Source organism: Pelophylax lessonae (assembly GCF_965119305.1).
Source record: "Pelophylax lessonae genome assembly, chromosome: 7".
NCBI lineage: Eukaryota > Metazoa > Chordata > Amphibia > Anura > Ranidae > Pelophylax > Pelophylax lessonae.
The window spans coordinates 39228300-39246175 of record NC_138774.1 but is presented as its reverse complement, the minus strand read 5'-3'; the positions used below and the strand labels follow the sequence as shown (position 1 = coordinate 39246175).

Below are 17876 nucleotides of genomic sequence, written 5' to 3'. Positions count from 1 at the left end.
CCCAGCCAAAGCCCTGACTTAAACCCAATTGAGCATCTCTGGAGAGACCTAAAAATGGCTGTCCACCAACATTTACCATCCAACCTGACAGAACTGGAGAGGATCTGCAAGGAGGAATGGCAGAGGATCCCCAAATCCAGGTGTGAAAGACTTGTTGCATCTTTCCCAAAAAGACTCCTGGCTGTATTAGATCAAAAGGGGGCTTCTACTAAATATTGAGCAAAGGGTCTGAATACTTTTATACTCTATACTATTTATATATTTATATATATATTTATACTCTGAAGGACCATGTGATATTTCAGTTTTTCTTTTTTAATAAATCTGCAACAATGTCAACAATTCTGTGTTTTTCTGTCAGTACGGGGTGCTATTCATGAGGAAGAAGAATGAAGGAAGAAGAATGAACCTAAATGATTTTAGCAAATGGCTGCAAGATAACAAAGAGTGAAAAATTTAAGGGGGTCTGAATACTTTCCGTACCCACTGTATATATATATATATATATATATATATATATATATATATATTTTTTTTTTTTAGGGTTACAGCCACTTTAAGATCGTCCTTGTACATACCGTAAATAAATAAGACATCCCCTGAAAATGAGCTCTAGTGTGTTTTTTGTAGCCAAAATTAATATAATACCCGGTGTTCCGTGAGAATTACCTACCCGTGAGAAAAACCTACCCCTCGTCACTTCCGGTTCACGGCAGTCTGTGTAACGCGAGCAGTTACATTAAAACAGCTGTGCTGCACTATGAGTCATCTCCGCTCCTGTCCCGGTCACTTCCCTCCTCTCGGCTACTAAATATAAAAGCGGCGGCGGCTGTATGAAAAGATAAATCGAGGGGTAGGTTTTTCTCACGGGGTAGGTAATTCTCACGTTACACCGGTCTTATTTTGGGGAAACACGTGTAGCAGCACAGTCACTTACAAATACAGTCAGTAGAGGGCAGCAGATCCTTACACAAAGATCTTGTCTACCTGGAAACTAATGATGCTGCCAGCTGAGGCATCCTATTGGTCAGTTACCCATGTGAAGTGACATGTAAGTGATACAATGTTATCAGATGGAGAATACAGTGTGTGAGATCACTGAGCCCAGCAGAGATGATTCCTGTGTATTGCCCGGTGCTCCTCTCTCTTCTATCTCTGCTGGCATCACCATCAGCCTCCCATCCAGGTAATGTATATGGGACGATTTCTGTAATAATTGTGTCTGTATCTCAGTAATCGGGGGTGTATTGTGTGATTGGTGCTCAGATCACTTCTACTTCATGTGTTACATTGGATAAAATGTCAGAACATAGCTGTAGGCTGGGGGAGGTAATAGGAGCAACCAACAGTCTGCCCCGGGGGAAGGGTGACCCCTCCAGTGTGCCCCCGGTGTGATGATGAGGTGACCCCTCCAGTGTGACTCCGATGTGATGATGAGGTGACCCCTCCAGTGTGACTCCGATGTGATGATGAGGTGACCCCTCCAGTGTGACTCCGATGTGATGATGAGGTGACCCCTCCAGTGTGACCCCGGTGTGATGATGAGGTGACCCCTCCAGTGTGACTCCGGTGTGATGATGAGGTAACCCCTCCAGTGTGACCCCGGTGTGATGATGAGGTGACCCCTCCAGTGTGACCCCGGTGTGATGATGAGGTGACCACTCCAGTGTGCCCCCGGTGTGATGATGAGGTGACCCCTCCAGTGTGACCCCGGTGTGATGATAAGGTGACCCCTCCAGTGTGACCCCAGTGTGATGATGAGGTGACCCCTCCAGTGTGACTCCGGTGTGATGATGAGGTAACCCCTCCAGTGTGACCCTGGTGTGATGATGAGGTGACTCCTCCAGTGTGATCCCGGTGTGATGATGAGGTGACCCCTCCAGTGTGACTCCGATGTGATGATGAGGTAACCCCTCCAGTGTGACCCCGGTGTGATGATGAGGTGACCCCTCCAGTGTGACCCCGGTGTGATGATGAGGTGACCCCTCCAGTGTGACTCCGATGTGATGATAAGGTAACCACTCCAGTGTGACCCCGGTGTGATGATGAGGTGACCCCTCCAGTGTGACCCCGGTGTGATGATGAGGTGACCCCTCCAGTGTGACCCCGGTGTGATGATGAGGTGACCCCTCCAGTGTGACTCTGATGTGATGATGAGGTAACCCCTCCAGTGTGACCCCGGTGTGATGATGAGGTGACCCCTCCAGTGTGACCCCGGTGTGATGATGAGGTAACCCCTCCAGTGTGACCCCGGTGTGATGATGAGGTGACCCCTCCAGTGTGACCCCGGTGTGATGATGAGGTAACCCCTCCAGTGTGACCCCGGTGTGATGATGAGGTGACCCCTCCAGTGTGACCCCGGTGTGATGATGAGGTAACCCCTCCAGTGTGACCCCGGTGTGATGATGAGGTGACCCATCCAGTGTGACTCTGGTGTGATGATGAGGTGACCACTCCAGTGTGACTCCGATGTGATGATGAGGTGACCCCTCCAGTGTGACCCCGGTGTGATGATGAGGTGACCCCTCCAGTGTGACTCCGATGTGATGATGAGGTAACCCCTCCAGTGTGACCCCGTTGTGATGATGAGGTGACCCCTCCAGTGTGACCCCGGTGTGATGATGAGGTAACCCCTCCAGTGTGACCCCGGTGTGATGATGAGGTGACCCCTCCAGTGTGACCCCGGTGTGATGATGAGGTAACCCCTCCAGTGTGACCCCGGTGTGATGATGAGGTGACCCCTCCAGTGTGACCCCGGTGTGATGATGAGGTGACCCCTCCAGTGTGACTCTGATGTGATGATGAGGTAACCCCTCCAGTGTGACCCCGGTGTGATGATGAGGTGACCCCTCCAGTGTGACCCCGGTGTGATGATGAGGTAACCCCTCCAGTGTGACCCCGGTGTGATGATGAGGTGACCCCTCCAGTGTGACCCCGGTGTGATGATGAGGTAACCCCTCCAGTGTGACCCCGGTGTGATGATGAGGTGACCCCTCCAGTGTGACTCCGGTGTGATGATGAGGTAACCCCTCCAGTGTGACCCCGGTGTGATGATGAGGTGACCCATCCAGTGTGACTCTGGTGTGATGATGAGGTGACCACTCCAGTGTGACTCCGATGTGATGATGAGGTGACCCCTCCAGTGTGACCCCGGTGTGATGATGAGGTGACCCCTCCAGTGTGACTCCGATGTGATGATGAGGTAACCCCTCCAGTGTGACCCCGTTGTGATGATGAGGTGACCCCTCCAGTGTGACCCCGGTGTGATGATGAGGTAACCCCTCCAGTGTGACCCCGGTGTGATGATGAGGTGACCCCTCCAGTGTGACCCCGGTGTGATGATGAGGTAACCCCTCCAGTGTGACCCCGTGTGACGATGAGGTGACCCCTCCAGTGTGACTCTGGTGTGATGATGAGGTGACCACTCCAGTGTGACTCCGATGTGATGATGAGGTAACCCCTCCAGTGTGACCCCGGTGTGATGATGAGGTGACCCCTCCAGTGTGACTCCGATGTGATGATGAGGTAACCCCTCCAGTGTGACCCCGGTGTGATGATGAGGTGACCCCTCCAGTGTGACTCCAATGTGATGATGAGGTGACCCCTCCAGTGTGACTCCGGTGTGATGATGGGGTAACCCCTCCAGTGTGACTCCGATGTGATGATGAGGTGACCCCTCCAGTGTGACCCCGGTGTGATGATGGGGTGACCCCTCCAGTGTGACTCCGATGTGATGATGAGGTGACCCCTCCAGTGTGACCCTGGTGTGATAATGATGTGACCACTCCAGTGTGACCCCGGTGTGATGATGAGGTGACCCCTCCAGTGTGACTCCGATGTGATGATGAGGTAACCCCTCCAGTGTGACCCCGGTGTGATGATGAGGTAACCCCTCCAGTGTGACCCCGGTGTGATGATGAGGTGACCTCTCCAGTGTGACCCCGGTGTGATGATGGGGTAACCCCTCCAGTGTGACTCCGATGTGATGATGAGGTAACCCCTCCAGTGTGACTCCGATGTGATGATGAGGTGACCCCTCCAGTGTGACCCCGGTGTGATGATGAGGTGACCCCTCCAGTGTGACTCCGATGTGATGATGAGGTAACCCCTCCAGTGTGACCCCGTTGTGATGATGAGGTGACCCCTCCAGTGTGACCCCGGTGTGATGATGAGGTAACCCCTCCAGTGTGACCCCGGTGTGATGATGAGGTGACCCCTCCAGTGTGACTCCGATGTGATGATGAGGTAGCCCCTCCAGTGTGACTCCAATGTGATGATGAGGTGACCCCTCCAGTGTGACTCCGGTGTGATGATGGGGTAACCCCTCCAGTGTGACTCCGATGTGATGATGAGGTGACCCCTCCAGTGTGACCCCGGTGTGATGATGAGGTAACCCCTCCAGTGTGACCCCGTGTGACGATGAGGTGACCCCTCCAGTGTGACTCTGGTGTGATGATGAGGTGACCACTCCAGTGTGACTCCGATGTGATGATGAGGTAACCCCTCCAGTGTGACCCCGGTGTGATGATGAGGTGACCCCTCCAGTGTGACTCCGATGTGATGATGAGGTAACCCCTCCAGTGTGACCCCGGTGTGATGATGAGGTGACCCCTCCAGTGTGACTCCAATGTGATGATGAGGTGACCCCTCCAGTGTGACTCCGGTGTGATGATGGGGTAACCCCTCCAGTGTGACTCCGATGTGATGATGAGGTGACCCCTCCAGTGTGACCCCGGTGTGATGATGGGGTGACCCCTCCAGTGTGACTCCGATGTGATGATGAGGTGACCCCTCCAGTGTGACCCTGGTGTGATAATGATGTGACCACTCCAGTGTGACCCCGGTGTGATGATGAGGTGACCCCTCCAGTGTGACTCCGATGTGATGATGAGGTAACCCCTCCAGTGTGACCCCGGTGTGATGATGAGGTAACCCCTCCAGTGTGACTCCGATGTGATGATGAGGTGACCCTTCCAGTGTGACTCCGGTGTGATGATGAGGTAACCCCTCCAGTGTGACTCTGGTGTGATGATGAGGTAACCCCTCCAGTGTGACTCTGGTGTGATGATGAGGTGACCCCTCCAGTGTGACCCCGGTGTGATGATGAGGTGACCCCTCCAGTGTGACCCCGGTGTGATGATGAGGTAACCCCTCCAGTGTGACCCCGGTGTGATGATGAGGTGACCACTCCAGTGTGACTCCGATGTGATGATGAGGTGACCCCTCCAGTGTGACCCCGGTGTGATGATGAGGTGACCCCTCCAGTGTGACTCCGATGTGATGATGAGGTAACCCCTCCAGTGTGACCCCGTTGTGATGATGAGGTGACCCCTCCAGTGTGACCCCGGTGTGATGATGAGGTAACCCCTCCAGTGTGACCCCGGTGTGATGATGAGGTGACCCCTCCAGTGTGACTCCAATGTGATGATGAGGTAACCCCTCAAGTGTGACCCCGGTGTGATGATGAGGTGACCCCTCCAGTGTGACCCCTGGTGTGATGATGAGGTAACCCCTCCAGTGTGACCCCTGGTGTGATGATTAGGTGACCACTCCAGTGTGACCTTGGTATGATGATGAGGTGTCCCCTTCTGGTGTGACCCTAATGTGATAATGAGGTGACCCCCCTCCGGTGTGACCCTAATGTGATGATGAGGTAATCTCGCCAATGTGACCCTGGTATAATGATGAAGTGACCCTCCAGTGTGACCCCGATGTGACGATGAGGTGGCCCCCCACTGTGACCCCGGTATGATGATGACCCCCACTATGTGTTCTCTCCCTGCAGATGATTTCATGTATCAGAATAAGGCTCAGTGTTATTACCGGAACGGGACGGAGGATATCAGGTATATGGAGCGTCACGTTTACAATCAGGAGGAGTTCATGTACTTTGATAGTGATAGAGGATTCTTCATCGGGAGGACCAAGCTGGGGAGAGAACAGGCAGAATACCTCAACAGCCAGACCGGTATATTAGAGAGTACGGAATGCAGTCTGCAAATACAACTACCAGATCCTCAAACCAAAAACCATAGACCGGAAATGTGAGTACCGGAGCACAGCCTTATATATAGAGTTATATTCATCCTTATATATAGTATTATTTTCATTCTTATATGCAGAATTATATTCAGTCTTATATACAGAATTATATTCAGTCTTATATACAGAATTATATTCAGTCTTATATACAGAATTATATTCATCCTTATATACAGAGTTATATTCAGCCTTATATACAGAGTTATATTCAGTCATATATACAGAGTTATATTCATCCTTATATACAGAGTTATATTCAGTCTTATATACAGAGTCATATTCATCCTTATATATAGAGTTATATTCATCCTTATATACAGAGTTATATTCAGTCTTATATACAGAGTTATATTCATCCTTATATACAGAGTTATATTCAGTCTTATATACAGAGTTATATTCATCCTTATATACAGAGTTATATTCATCCTTATATACAGAGTTATATTCAGTCTTATATACAGAGATATATTCATCCTTATATACAGAGTTATATTCATCCTTATATACAGAGTTATATTCAGAGTTATATACAGAATTACATTCAGTCTTATATACAAAGTTATATTCAGCCTTATATACAGATTTATATTCAGTCTTATATAAAGAGTTATATTCAGCCGTATATACAAATGCCTTGCTTTGTGGATCCAGTAAAAAATTCAGAGACCTGACCCAGCCCTCTAACCTGTATTTTACTAGATCCTCCTGATATAGATATATATGTATAATGCAGTAAGAGGTCATTCACACCGGCCCACATATATCACATGCATGTGCTATGTCAGGGGTGGGGATTTTTTTCTGCCAAGGGCCATTTGGGTATTTATAAAATCATTCAGGGGCCGTATAAAATTATCAGCTTAAAAATGTGCCTGTTTTATTTGGTCAAACATTTAATTAACTCACCCCTAATGTGATGGCTGCAACTGCTTCTCTTTGGTGAGGTTTGTGATGTTAGCTGGTATTGATGATGTTGCTACTCACAACTGGTTTTCCAGGTTTGCGTCGGTCAGTCTGGAGTGCAGTCAACTCTTTGTGGTGGTAAGATTTGAAAAGAACTGCTGGCGGGTACTGTTGGTTGGTACTGCAGGTGGGTATAGCTGGCTGGTACTGCTTTTGTGTACAGCTGGCTGGTACTGCTGGTGGGTACAGCTGGCTGGTACTGCTGGCTGGTAGTGCTGGCTCAGGCTGGTATTGCTGTGGGTACTGCTGGCTCAGGCTGGTACTGCTGGCTTGTACTGTGTTGTGGGTACTGCTGGCTGGTACTACTGGCTGGTACTGCTGGCTCAGTTTGGTATTGCTGTGGGTACTGCTGGCTCAGGCTGGTACTGCTGTGGGTACTGCTGGCTCAGGCTGGTACCATGCTGTAGGTACTGCTGGCTGGTACTGCTGTGGGTACTGCTGGCTCAGGCTGGTACTGCTGGCTGGTACTGTGCTGTGGGTACTGCTGGCTGGTACTGCTGGCTCAGGCTGGTACTGCTCTGGGTACTGCTGGTTCTGGCTGGTACTGCTCTGGGTACTGCTGGCCCTGGCTGGTACTGCTGTGGGTACTGCTGGCTTTGGCTGGAACTGCTGGTTCTGGCTTGTACTTCTGTGGGTACTGCTGATTCTGGCTGGTACTGCTGTGGGTACTGCTGGTTCTGGCTGGTACTGCTGGTTCTGGCTGGTACTGCTGGGAGTACTGCTGGTTCTGGCTGGTACTGCTGTTTCTGGCTGATACTGCTGTTTCTGGCTGATACTGCTGGCTCTGACTGGTACTGCTGGCTCTGGCTGGGTCTGCTGGTTCTGGCTGGTACTGCTGGCTCTGGCTGGTACTGCTGGTTCTGGCTGGTACTACTGGTACTGCTGGTTCTGGCTGGTACTGCTGGCTCTGGCTGGTACTGCTGGTTCTGGCTGGTACTACTGGTACTGCTGGTTCTGGCTGGTACTGCTGGCTCTGGCTGGTCCTGCTGGTTCTGGCTGGGACTGCTGGCTCTGGCTGGGACTGCTGGCTCTGACTGGTACCTCTGGCTCTGGCTGGCTGGTTCTGGCTGGTACTGCTGGCTCTGACTGGTACTGCTGGCTCTGGCTGGTACTGCTGTGTGTGTTGCTGGCGGGAAATGCTGGCTAGGAGAGGTGTAGTGGCGCCGCCATGCTGGAGGAAGAGGCGATCTTTCCTGTATTGGTCACAGGCGGAGTGCATTTGATATCACTCTGCCTGTGACTCACTCAGACTGTCAGAACGGAGCCGGAACTATACAGGAAACATCGGCTCTGTTCTGACAGATCAGCTGACAGACACACTCAGCTGCTCGGGGGCCGGACCAGATGACTTTGCGGGCCGTAGGTTCACCACCCCTGTGCTATGTGAAGAGCAGTGAGATGCATTGTTACAATGATTCACACAGTTCACTTTTACTTTTTTTTAAATATATATATATATATATATATATATATATATTGGGACACCAGCCTTTACACACACATGAACTTTAATGGCATCCCAGTCTTAGTCGTAGGGTTCAATATTCAGTTGGCCCACCCTTTACAACTATAACAGCTTCAACTCTTCTGGGAAGGCTGTCCACAAGGTTTAGGAGTGTCTATGGGAATGTTTGACCATTCTTCCAGAAGTGCATTTGGGAGGTCAGGCATTGATGTTGGATGAGAAGGTCTGGCTCGTAGTTTCCACTCTAATTCATCCCAAAAAACATCCCATTTAAAATGACTCGCGGTTACAATTGCCACCAACCGGTGAGGAATAAAGAAAAAAAACATGCCCCATCAGAAGGGGGCAGCGCCACTGGGTGACGTAGGTGGGTGGCCCCGCCCCTTGCCCCTATAAGAAATGTCAAAGTGCAGAGCAGGCAGATGGCAAGTGCATTTTAAGTTTTTGTTTATTTTTTTATCGTGATTTACGACGGATTTACATTGAGGGACACTATTTTTTATATTTTATTTTTTAATAAAGGATTTGTCAAAACTGCTTCTTGTGGTTATTACTTTTTTACACTTTTTTGGTGAATGGGTAGGGATACGATGTACCCGATACCCATTCACATAGGGGGGGGGGATCTGGGGCCCCCTTGTTAAAGGGGGCTTCCAAATTCCAATAAGCCCCCCACCCGCAGACCTCGGACAACCACAGCTCAGGGTTGTCGGGAAGAGGCCCTTGTCCCCATCAACATGGGGACAAGGTGCTTAGGGGTGGGGGGGCCAAAGCACTATTTTGAGGGCATATGGTCTGGTATGGGTTGGGGGGAGGGTGCTCGCTCATCCCCTCCCCTTTTACTGACCTCCCGGGCTGCATGCTTGGATAAGGGTCTGGTATGAATTTTTTTGGGGGGGACCCCACACCATTTTTTTTCGTGTATTTTTTTACTGCCATTTTTTTTTATTCATCTGTCAATGGGGAAACTTATTGACAGCTGATGACTCATCCGATAGTAAGGACACCGCGGCCGGTTTCCCAGCCCCGCTCCTTAACAACCAGCTTACACAGTGCCCTGATTGGGCAAAGCTTTGGGCCCATCCTCAGGCCGAACTGGTCGCCCATCCCTAACGTAGGACACCCAACATTAAAGATGATTTAGTCTTTCAAAGCAAGTACACTTTTCCACACTGGCACCGATTAGTATTCCAGGATTTCTTCTTTCTCATTTTCTACCCCCCACACGGCTCACGTGACCCCAGTGCTGACAGAGAGGAATGAACGTCAAACAAGGATGCTATGCAGGTGCCCAATGTCCTCCTCATCAACCAATGACATCAGCGGGTGTTGGGATGCTAGCGGCTGGCCTGCACAGTACCCAAGGTGTAAATGTGCACAATGAATACTTGTGGCTTTGTGTAACAAAAAGCAAGCTTGATCCATCCACTGACTTGTACACAATGTTTGAGCAATTTGGGGCAATTTTTAGGCATTTTGCCAAGGCACCCCTGAAGAACCCAGAAGGCACCCAAAGGCTGGTGTAGGGGATGTGTTAAATTCACAAATACAAACATAAAAATATGATATATATAAAATGAAGTTACAACTCCAGCTAAAACACCTTTAGTTTCCAAGGGAGTGTATAGGAGTCACCAACTTAGTTATAACGAGGGAATCTCCTCAATGGGGACAAAGGCAACAGACAACACTTATTTTAATATAGCCGTACCTTTTACCTTTGTTCCTGTGGGCAGATATACTCTAAGTTCCAAAATATTTCTGTTTACTTGCACCATAAAATGATACTTGGTTTAAGGGATGACTTGGGGGAGATTCAAGATGTTCAAGGGGGGTTATATTAGAGATTGGGGGGGGGGTACCTGCACCTATTTTCTGAGAAAAAAAGCCCTTATTGGAACACTCACCTGCGGTGTCACTCAAGTTGCTGCAGAGTGGTGTGGGGGCAATGCAATAGAGGCAGTAACAGTATGGTGACCACATCTCTTTAACATTCCTCATGCTCCTCTTTTGGAAACCTCTTAGAGTATATATTATGATATACTATGGTCTGCAGGCATCGACCATAAGGTTTGTTCTTGGATAGAAAACTTGTTGCAGGGGTGCGTCCAAAGGGTGGTGATAAATAACGTGTACTCAGACTGGTCTGGAGTGGTAAGTTGGGTCCCCCAAGGTTCTGTCCTGGGACCCATTCTGTTTAATTTATTTATAAATGATATAGAGCTTGGGATAAATAACTCAATCTCAGTTTTTGCAGACAACACAAAAAATAGGCAGAGCAATAACTTCACATCAGGACATTTAAATCTTAGAGAATGACCTGAACAAAATAATGGAGTGGGCAACTACATGGCAAATGGGGTTTAATGTGGAGAAATGTAAGGTAATGCATTTGGGGGCTAAAAACATAAACGCAATCTAATCACTAGAGGGGAATCACTGGGGGAATCAAGAATGGGGAAAGATCTGGGGATCCTAGTGGAAGACAGACTGAGTAATAGCATGCAATGTCAAGTGGCAGCTGCCAAAGCCGGCAGAATATTGGCATGCATAAAAAGGAGATATACACCAGAGATAAAACTATAATCCTACCACTTTAAAAAACTGTGGTCTGGCCATATATGGAGTATTCTGTCCAGTTCCGGTCACCAATCCTCAGGAGGGATGTGTTGGAGCTGGAGAGAGTCCAAAGAAGGGCAACAAAACGAATTAGGGGATTGGTGGACCTTAATTACGAGGAGCGACTACAAGCACTTCGTTTATTCTCGCTGGAAAGGAGATGCCTGAGAGGGGACATGATAGCAATTTACAAATACCTTAATAGTGATCCCAGGCTAGGAAAAAATCTATTCAGTCTCAGGGAGTGTAAGAGGACACGTGGCCATACAATGAGATTGGAGGAGAAGCAGTTTAACCTTAAGCTGCGTAGGGAGTTTTTCACTGTCAGGGCGGTAAGAATGTGGAACTCTCTTCCACAATTGGTGGTATCAGTGGGGAGTATGGATACTTTTAAAAGACTATTGCATGTGCAACTCGAAGAACAGGGATATGGGAAATGATTATCGTCGCTGACACACACACCTACAGAGGTTGAACTGGATGGACGATTGTCTTTATTCAACCTTACCGACTGTGAAACTATGAAGCTATGTTAAAAATAAATTCCATGTCTTACAGCTGAACCCAGTATCAGGATTATCTATGCACCATCAACAGTTCAGGAATATGAAAACATACTGACCTGCTTTGTGGACAACTTTTTTCCTCCAATGATAAATGTCACCTGGATGAAGAATGGGGTGGAGGAATCAGATACGGTTACAGCATCAGAGCTATTAGATGATGGAGATTGGACATACCAGATACATGTTGACCTGGAGACAACCATAAAACATGGGGACATTTTCACCTGTCGTGTGGAGCACAGCAGTTGGACCACACCTAGAGAAGTACAATGGAGTAAGATTAACCTAACCCTACTTTCTTCTTTTCACATGAAAGCAAGGTTTACAGAAGAAGGATACTGACACCTGCTCAAAACTGTTGCATCCACGGTAAAGTGTTTCTAAAGCCAAAACTGTTTTCTAAAATATTCAATAGAGTAGTGGGTTTTGAGTTGTAACAAGAATAGGATGGGGGATGTTTCCAGTGGGGACACTTAGTACAATGAGAACTGTCTGAGAGGGGATTTCTTTCAAAGAGATGACCACTCTTTTCCTGTTGTGTTTATAAAGCAGGAAGTTAAGGGAAGTGTCACGTACCTTGTGGCAGAGCCTGACATGTAGAGGAAGGTCTCATTTATAGTTCTGGCTCCAGGAACACTGATGTTGCGACAGTGGCCCCAAGATTGCAACGAGGAATGAGTGCCTGAAAGATGTTCCATCATCCATGGCAGTGGGTAGCAGGTGCGTCGCCAGAGGCAGATCAGATCTCTGGAACAGCAGATGGCAGGAGAGAAAGCAGACCCAGCACTGGGCAGACAGCAGGTGCTTGACGGGCAGCTTGCAGGTGCAGAAGGACTGGCAGCACTCAGCAGTTGAAGGACCAGCAGGGACCAGGTAGCATGCTGAGCAGGAGAGGCGGATAACTGGATGCAGGGTCAGACAAGCCAGGTCAGCAACAGACGGTCAGATACAGGTATGGACAGGTGGCAGAGAATGGTCAGTATAAAAGCATATGCCAGCAATGAAGAACTTGGCAGATGAGCAGGAGGCAGAGCAAAATCCAGATACAAGCCAAGGTGAGGGCAGGTAGCATTCAAGCAAGGTCAGGGCAAGCTGGGTCAATCACAGGAATCAAATACAGAAGCAGATACAGGAACTCAGGAATAGCTGCAGGTCAGCAATTTGCTAGTACATTTGCGTGCCTGCGCACAATAGTACGAGCACCCGCAGGTCTGCGGCTGCGCATTTGTGTGTGCCTCAGGACTTTACTTTTGCCATGTCCAGCATGTCCTTGAGATAAAGTTTCACAGATTGACACAGATTGAAGAATAAAAGGACAGGAGTTTTAACCATTTACTATTCTATTCACAATGGAAAAAGCACCCTGTTTTTAGAATAACTTAAAAAGAAACTTTAGTCTCTGTAATGCCAGCCCTGCTCCTTCTCATAGCACCACCATCTTTGAAAATCTGGCACATGTGCAGGTATGCCAAAGGGCTCCACCAGCCTTTGGGACCTGGTAGAGGCCTGCTGCACAACCTGAGATCTGGGCCCTCCATAACTTTGGCATCATCGTGAATGCACAGGGAAAACTCCTGCACATGCGAAAATTGTCCTGAAGGTCTTTTTGGCACATCTACACACATGGAATATGGCCGCACGCATGCAGCAGGAGTTCTACTTCATTCTCGCCTGGGAGAGAAAAGAAGTAATTGCTTCGCTGCAGCCCATAAAAGGTCAAAAACATTTATCTGTATGTATGTAGGAGAGGGATGTGGCTGAAATCGGGTGCTAATAACTTATTATCTTGGGTGAAGGTCCATTTTATTTAAATAATGAAATATCATTTTACAGACAGTGCAGTTAGCAAAATAAGTCGTAGTCATGATTCATCTTTCAGCACACATTTTTATAGACAAATCTGTTTAATTTACAAAATTGGGAATGTACTGTAATTATGGTTCCATGATGCTCAAGTAAAACTTTTAGTGTTGCCTATACATTCAGATGCTAGCTGGTAGACATGTTAAACACATCTGTTAAAGCGATAGCAAACTCCCTTGTATGATTTTTACCTACAGGTAAGTCTATAATAATAACGCTTACCTGTAAGTGAAATGAATATCGTTTAGGAGATATTCACCCTGCATGCAGCCAGTTATGTCACCGGCGCATGCGCTCTGAAGGTCAGGCAAATCTTGCCATACCTTCAGAGCTTCATGCTGGAACCGAGGGCTCCGACGCGCATGCACGGGAGTGTTGTCATCGTGGTTTCCAGCCAATCATATAACCGGAGCATTCGACCCTGGAAGACAGATGGGGGTAACATGTCAGCCCTCGCAACCCTACCATACAATCCCATATACACAATCCTATAACCACAGTTCATCCAGAGGAAGGCGAAAAACCCCAGCAAAGCATGATCCAATTTGCTACAGTGGGGAAAACAATTCCTTCCTGATCCCCTGAGAGGCAATCGGATATTCCTTGGATCAACTTTACCTATAAGTATAAGTTCCCAGTTATATTATGTACATTTAGGAAAGAATCCAGGTCTTTTTTAAAGCAATCTACTGAGCTGGCCAGAACCAACTCTGGAGGGAGTCTATTCCACATTTTCACAGCTCTTACGGTGAAGAATCCTTTCTGTATTTGGAGACGAAATCTCTTTTCCTCTCGATGTAAAGAGTTCTCCTCTTTAACTCTGTGATGACCTTAAAGTGAATAACTCAACACCAAGTTCACTATATGGGCCCCTTATGTATTTGTACATGTTGATCATATTCCTCCCTTAATCTCCTCTTCTCAAGAGAATAAATTCAGTTCCTCTAGGTTTTTTTTTTTTTTTCTCACACAATCCCACAGTTTTCAATTGCTTTAAAATGCTTTAAAAATTAGTAAAACACACAACAAATCATAAGGTATTTGTATTTTGGCCAACATGTAAACTCAGCATCCGTGCCAAAAGTCCTTATGCATTGTGAGTCCTACACTTTATTTCTCAGAGTACAATAGAGTTCCAGATTTTTTACGCACAGATTGTAGACTTGTCCCTGGGGAACAGCAAGGATTTTTTTTGTTGGAATACATTGTACCAGGGTTTTGTGGCTTCCTATAGATCCACTTTTGGCAGTGGCGTACCTAGAGCATTTGGCACCCGGGGCGGATCCTATATCTGGCACCCCCCCCCCCCCCACTTTAAAATGTAAAAACACCCGCAAAAAATTGTAATGTCTCCAAGAATATTTATTGCACAAATTTCCCAGCCCCCCTATCACAGTGCCCTTTGCAGTCTGCCCCCCCCCCCCCTGTCTCTCTAATCACAGTTCCCCCTTTTGCACTCTCTGCCTCCCTACCTTTGGCATAGACAGATAGCTAATACTATTATCAATGTGTTTAAGTTTGAGTAGGAGATTGGAGACATGCTAAAGGAGATAGTCAGAGACTGAGGACATGATGCAAGAGATGGTAAGAGACTACGGACCTAAAACAAAAGAAATCAGATACTGAGGACATGATACAAGAGATGGTCAGAGACTGAGGACATGATACAAGAGATGGTCAGAGACTGAGGACATGATACAAGAGATGGTCAGAGACTGAGGACATGATACAAGAGAAATCTGATACTGAGGATATGATACAAGAGATGGTCAGAGACTACGGACGGGATACTAGAGATGGTCAGAGACTGCAGAAAACACACAGGAGATGGTCAGAGACTGAGGACATGATACAGGAGATGATCAGAGACTGTGGACATGATCCAAGAGATGGTTGGTCAGAGACTGAGGACATGATCCAAGAGATGGTCAGAGACTGAGGACATGATCCAAGAGATAGTCAGAGACTGAGGACATGATCCAAGAGATGGTCAGAGACTGAGGACATGATCCAAGAGATGGTCAGAGACTGAGGACATGATCCAAGAGATAGTCAGAGACTGAGGACATGATCCAAGAGATAGTCAGAGACTGAGGACATGATCCAAGAGATGGTCAGAGACTGAGAAGAGCATTAGGGGGGCCGGAGAGCACAGGGCAAGCAGAGAGCACTGGAGGAGCTGAAGGGCGCGGGGGGGGGGGGACTGGAGAGAATTAAGAGGGGTTTGAAAAGCATTGTAGGGGGGTTGGAAGGCGCAGGGGTGGAACTCACTGAGGGGGGAGGCAGGGAGCACAGGGGGGTGGAGAGCACTGGGGGAGCCAGAGAGCATAGGGGGGAGATGAAAAGCACTGCGGGGAGCTGAAGAGCACTGGGGGGCTAAGGAGCGCTGGGGGGCAAGAGCACTGAGGGTGTTAAGAGCAAGGGGGGTGTTAAGAGCAGGGGGTGTTAAGAGCAGGGGGGGGTGTTAAGAGCAGGGGGGGGTGTTAAGAGCAGGGGGGTGTTTAGAGCAGGGGGGGGGTGTTAAGAGCAGGGGGGGGGTGTTAAGAGCAGGGGGGGTGTTAAGAGCAGGGGGGTGTTAAGAGCAGGGGGGGGTGTTAAGAGCAGGGGGGTGTTAAGAGCAGGGGGGGTGTTTAGAACAGGGGGGGTGTTAAGAGCAGGGGGTGTTAAGAGAAGGGGGTGTTAAGAGCAGGGGGGGGGTGTTTAGAGCAGGGGGGGGTGTTTAGAGCAGGGGGGGTGTTTAGAGCAGGGGGGGGTGTTTAGAGCAGGGGGGGTGTTTAGAGTAGGGGGGGGTGTTTAGAGCAGGGGGGGTGTTTAGAACAGGGGGGGGTGTTAAGAGCAGGGGGGGTGTTAAGAGCAGGGGGGTGTTTAGAGCAGGGGGGTGTTTAGAGCAGGGGGGGGTGTTTAGAACAGGGGGGGTGTTTAGAAAAGGGGGGGTGTTAAGAGAAGGGGGTGTTAAGAGCAGGGGGGGTGTTTAGAACAGGGGGGGGTGTTTAGAACAGGGGGGGGTGTTAAGAGCAGGGGGGGGTGTTTAGAACAGGGGGGGTGTTTAGAACAGGGGGGGGGGTGTTAAGAGCAGGGGGGGTGTTAAGAGAAGGGGGTGTTAAGAGCAAGGGGAGGGGGGGCTGGAGAGCACTAGGGGGCCAGCAAGTTGTATAGGAGAGGGGATGGGACAGCTGCATATAGATGATTTGATCTTTACATATTCCTTCTGCTGCCGCTAACTGAGTGCAGGAGGGAGAGGAGAATCGGCCATTCAACGGCAGCAGGAGAAATACGGAAAGATGAATCCTTCTATATCCAGCTGTCCCATCTCCTCTCCAGTCCAGTCACACAGACACACAGGAGGAGGCTGCTCAGTGCTCACCTTCTTCCCGCCGGCCGCCGCCCCCGCGAGCAGCGCGGACTTTAGAAACTGCAGCTCCTTCCCACTGGCTGATATTCCGAGCAGCCTGACACCCCCCCAGTGCGTGGCACCCGGGGCGGCCCGCCCCCCCCCGTAGGTACGCCACTGACTTTTGGTATTTTTCTGGTTGAGTTTGAGGTGGAAAATATTAGATTAACTGAATAACCAATTAACTTGGTAAAAGTGAGAAGTACTTTGGTGCCAAGTGGGGCTTTTCTTGAACAGTGTAATAACCCACCATTAAAGGATCTACATTTATGGTCAGAACTGTATTGTCCTTTTTGCTTTTGTAGGATTCAAGACACCAGAATCTGCTCGAAGAAAGATGCTGACTGGTTTAGTGGGGTTTGGCCTGGGGTTGGTTTTCTTCATCATTGGGCTCCTTGTGTATCTGCGAAATACAAAAGGTATTTTACCAACCTTACCGTAATTTCACTCCTGTGTTTTTAACTGCAAAGTCAACAAATTCTTCTTAAAACTGTTTGTTTGTCTTCAGGTGTCAAATTCCTACCTGTGCAGCAAAATTGTGAGTATACAAATGATTGCTCTCCAATTTTACTCCAGGGGAACCCTAGAAATACATTTTAGGTCTCAGGATACCCAGCCAAAATCAATTCATTGTTGGTCATTAGGAAGAATAATTCTTAAAATGGTGGCCATTTGGAAGAATGCTCCTTATATTGGTGGTCATTGGGAAGAATGCATCTTTCATTGGGAAGAATGCCTCTTACATTGGTGGTCAGTGGGAGGATTGCCCCTTGCATTGGTAGTGAGTGGGAAGAATGCTTCTTTCATTGGTGGTCAGTGGGAAGAATGTCACTTACATTGGTGGTCAGTGGGAAGAATGCTCCTTACATTGGTGGACAGTGGGAAGAATGCTCCTTACATTGGTGGACAGTGGGAAGAATGCTCCTTACATTGGTGGTCAGTGGGAAGAATGCTCCTTACATTG

At 48.4% G+C, this 17876-nt stretch overlaps 1 protein-coding gene across 1 annotated transcript; it reads left to right on the top strand.

Moving 5' to 3' along the window:
- Positions 1-1057: 1057 nt before the first annotated feature.
- LOC309560438 (rano class II histocompatibility antigen, A beta chain-like) lies at positions 1058-17512 on the top strand (the record flags this gene model as incomplete). Its single annotated transcript, XM_082264072.1, has 5 exons — positions 1058-1186; positions 5786-6044; positions 11646-11932; positions 17218-17331; positions 17421-17512. Exons 1-5 carry the CDS (start codon positions 1114-1116, stop codon positions 17510-17512), a joined length of 825 nt encoding a protein of 274 aa, XP_082120198.1. The 5' UTR covers positions 1058-1113.
- Between the last annotated feature and the right edge of the window lie 364 nt (positions 17513-17876).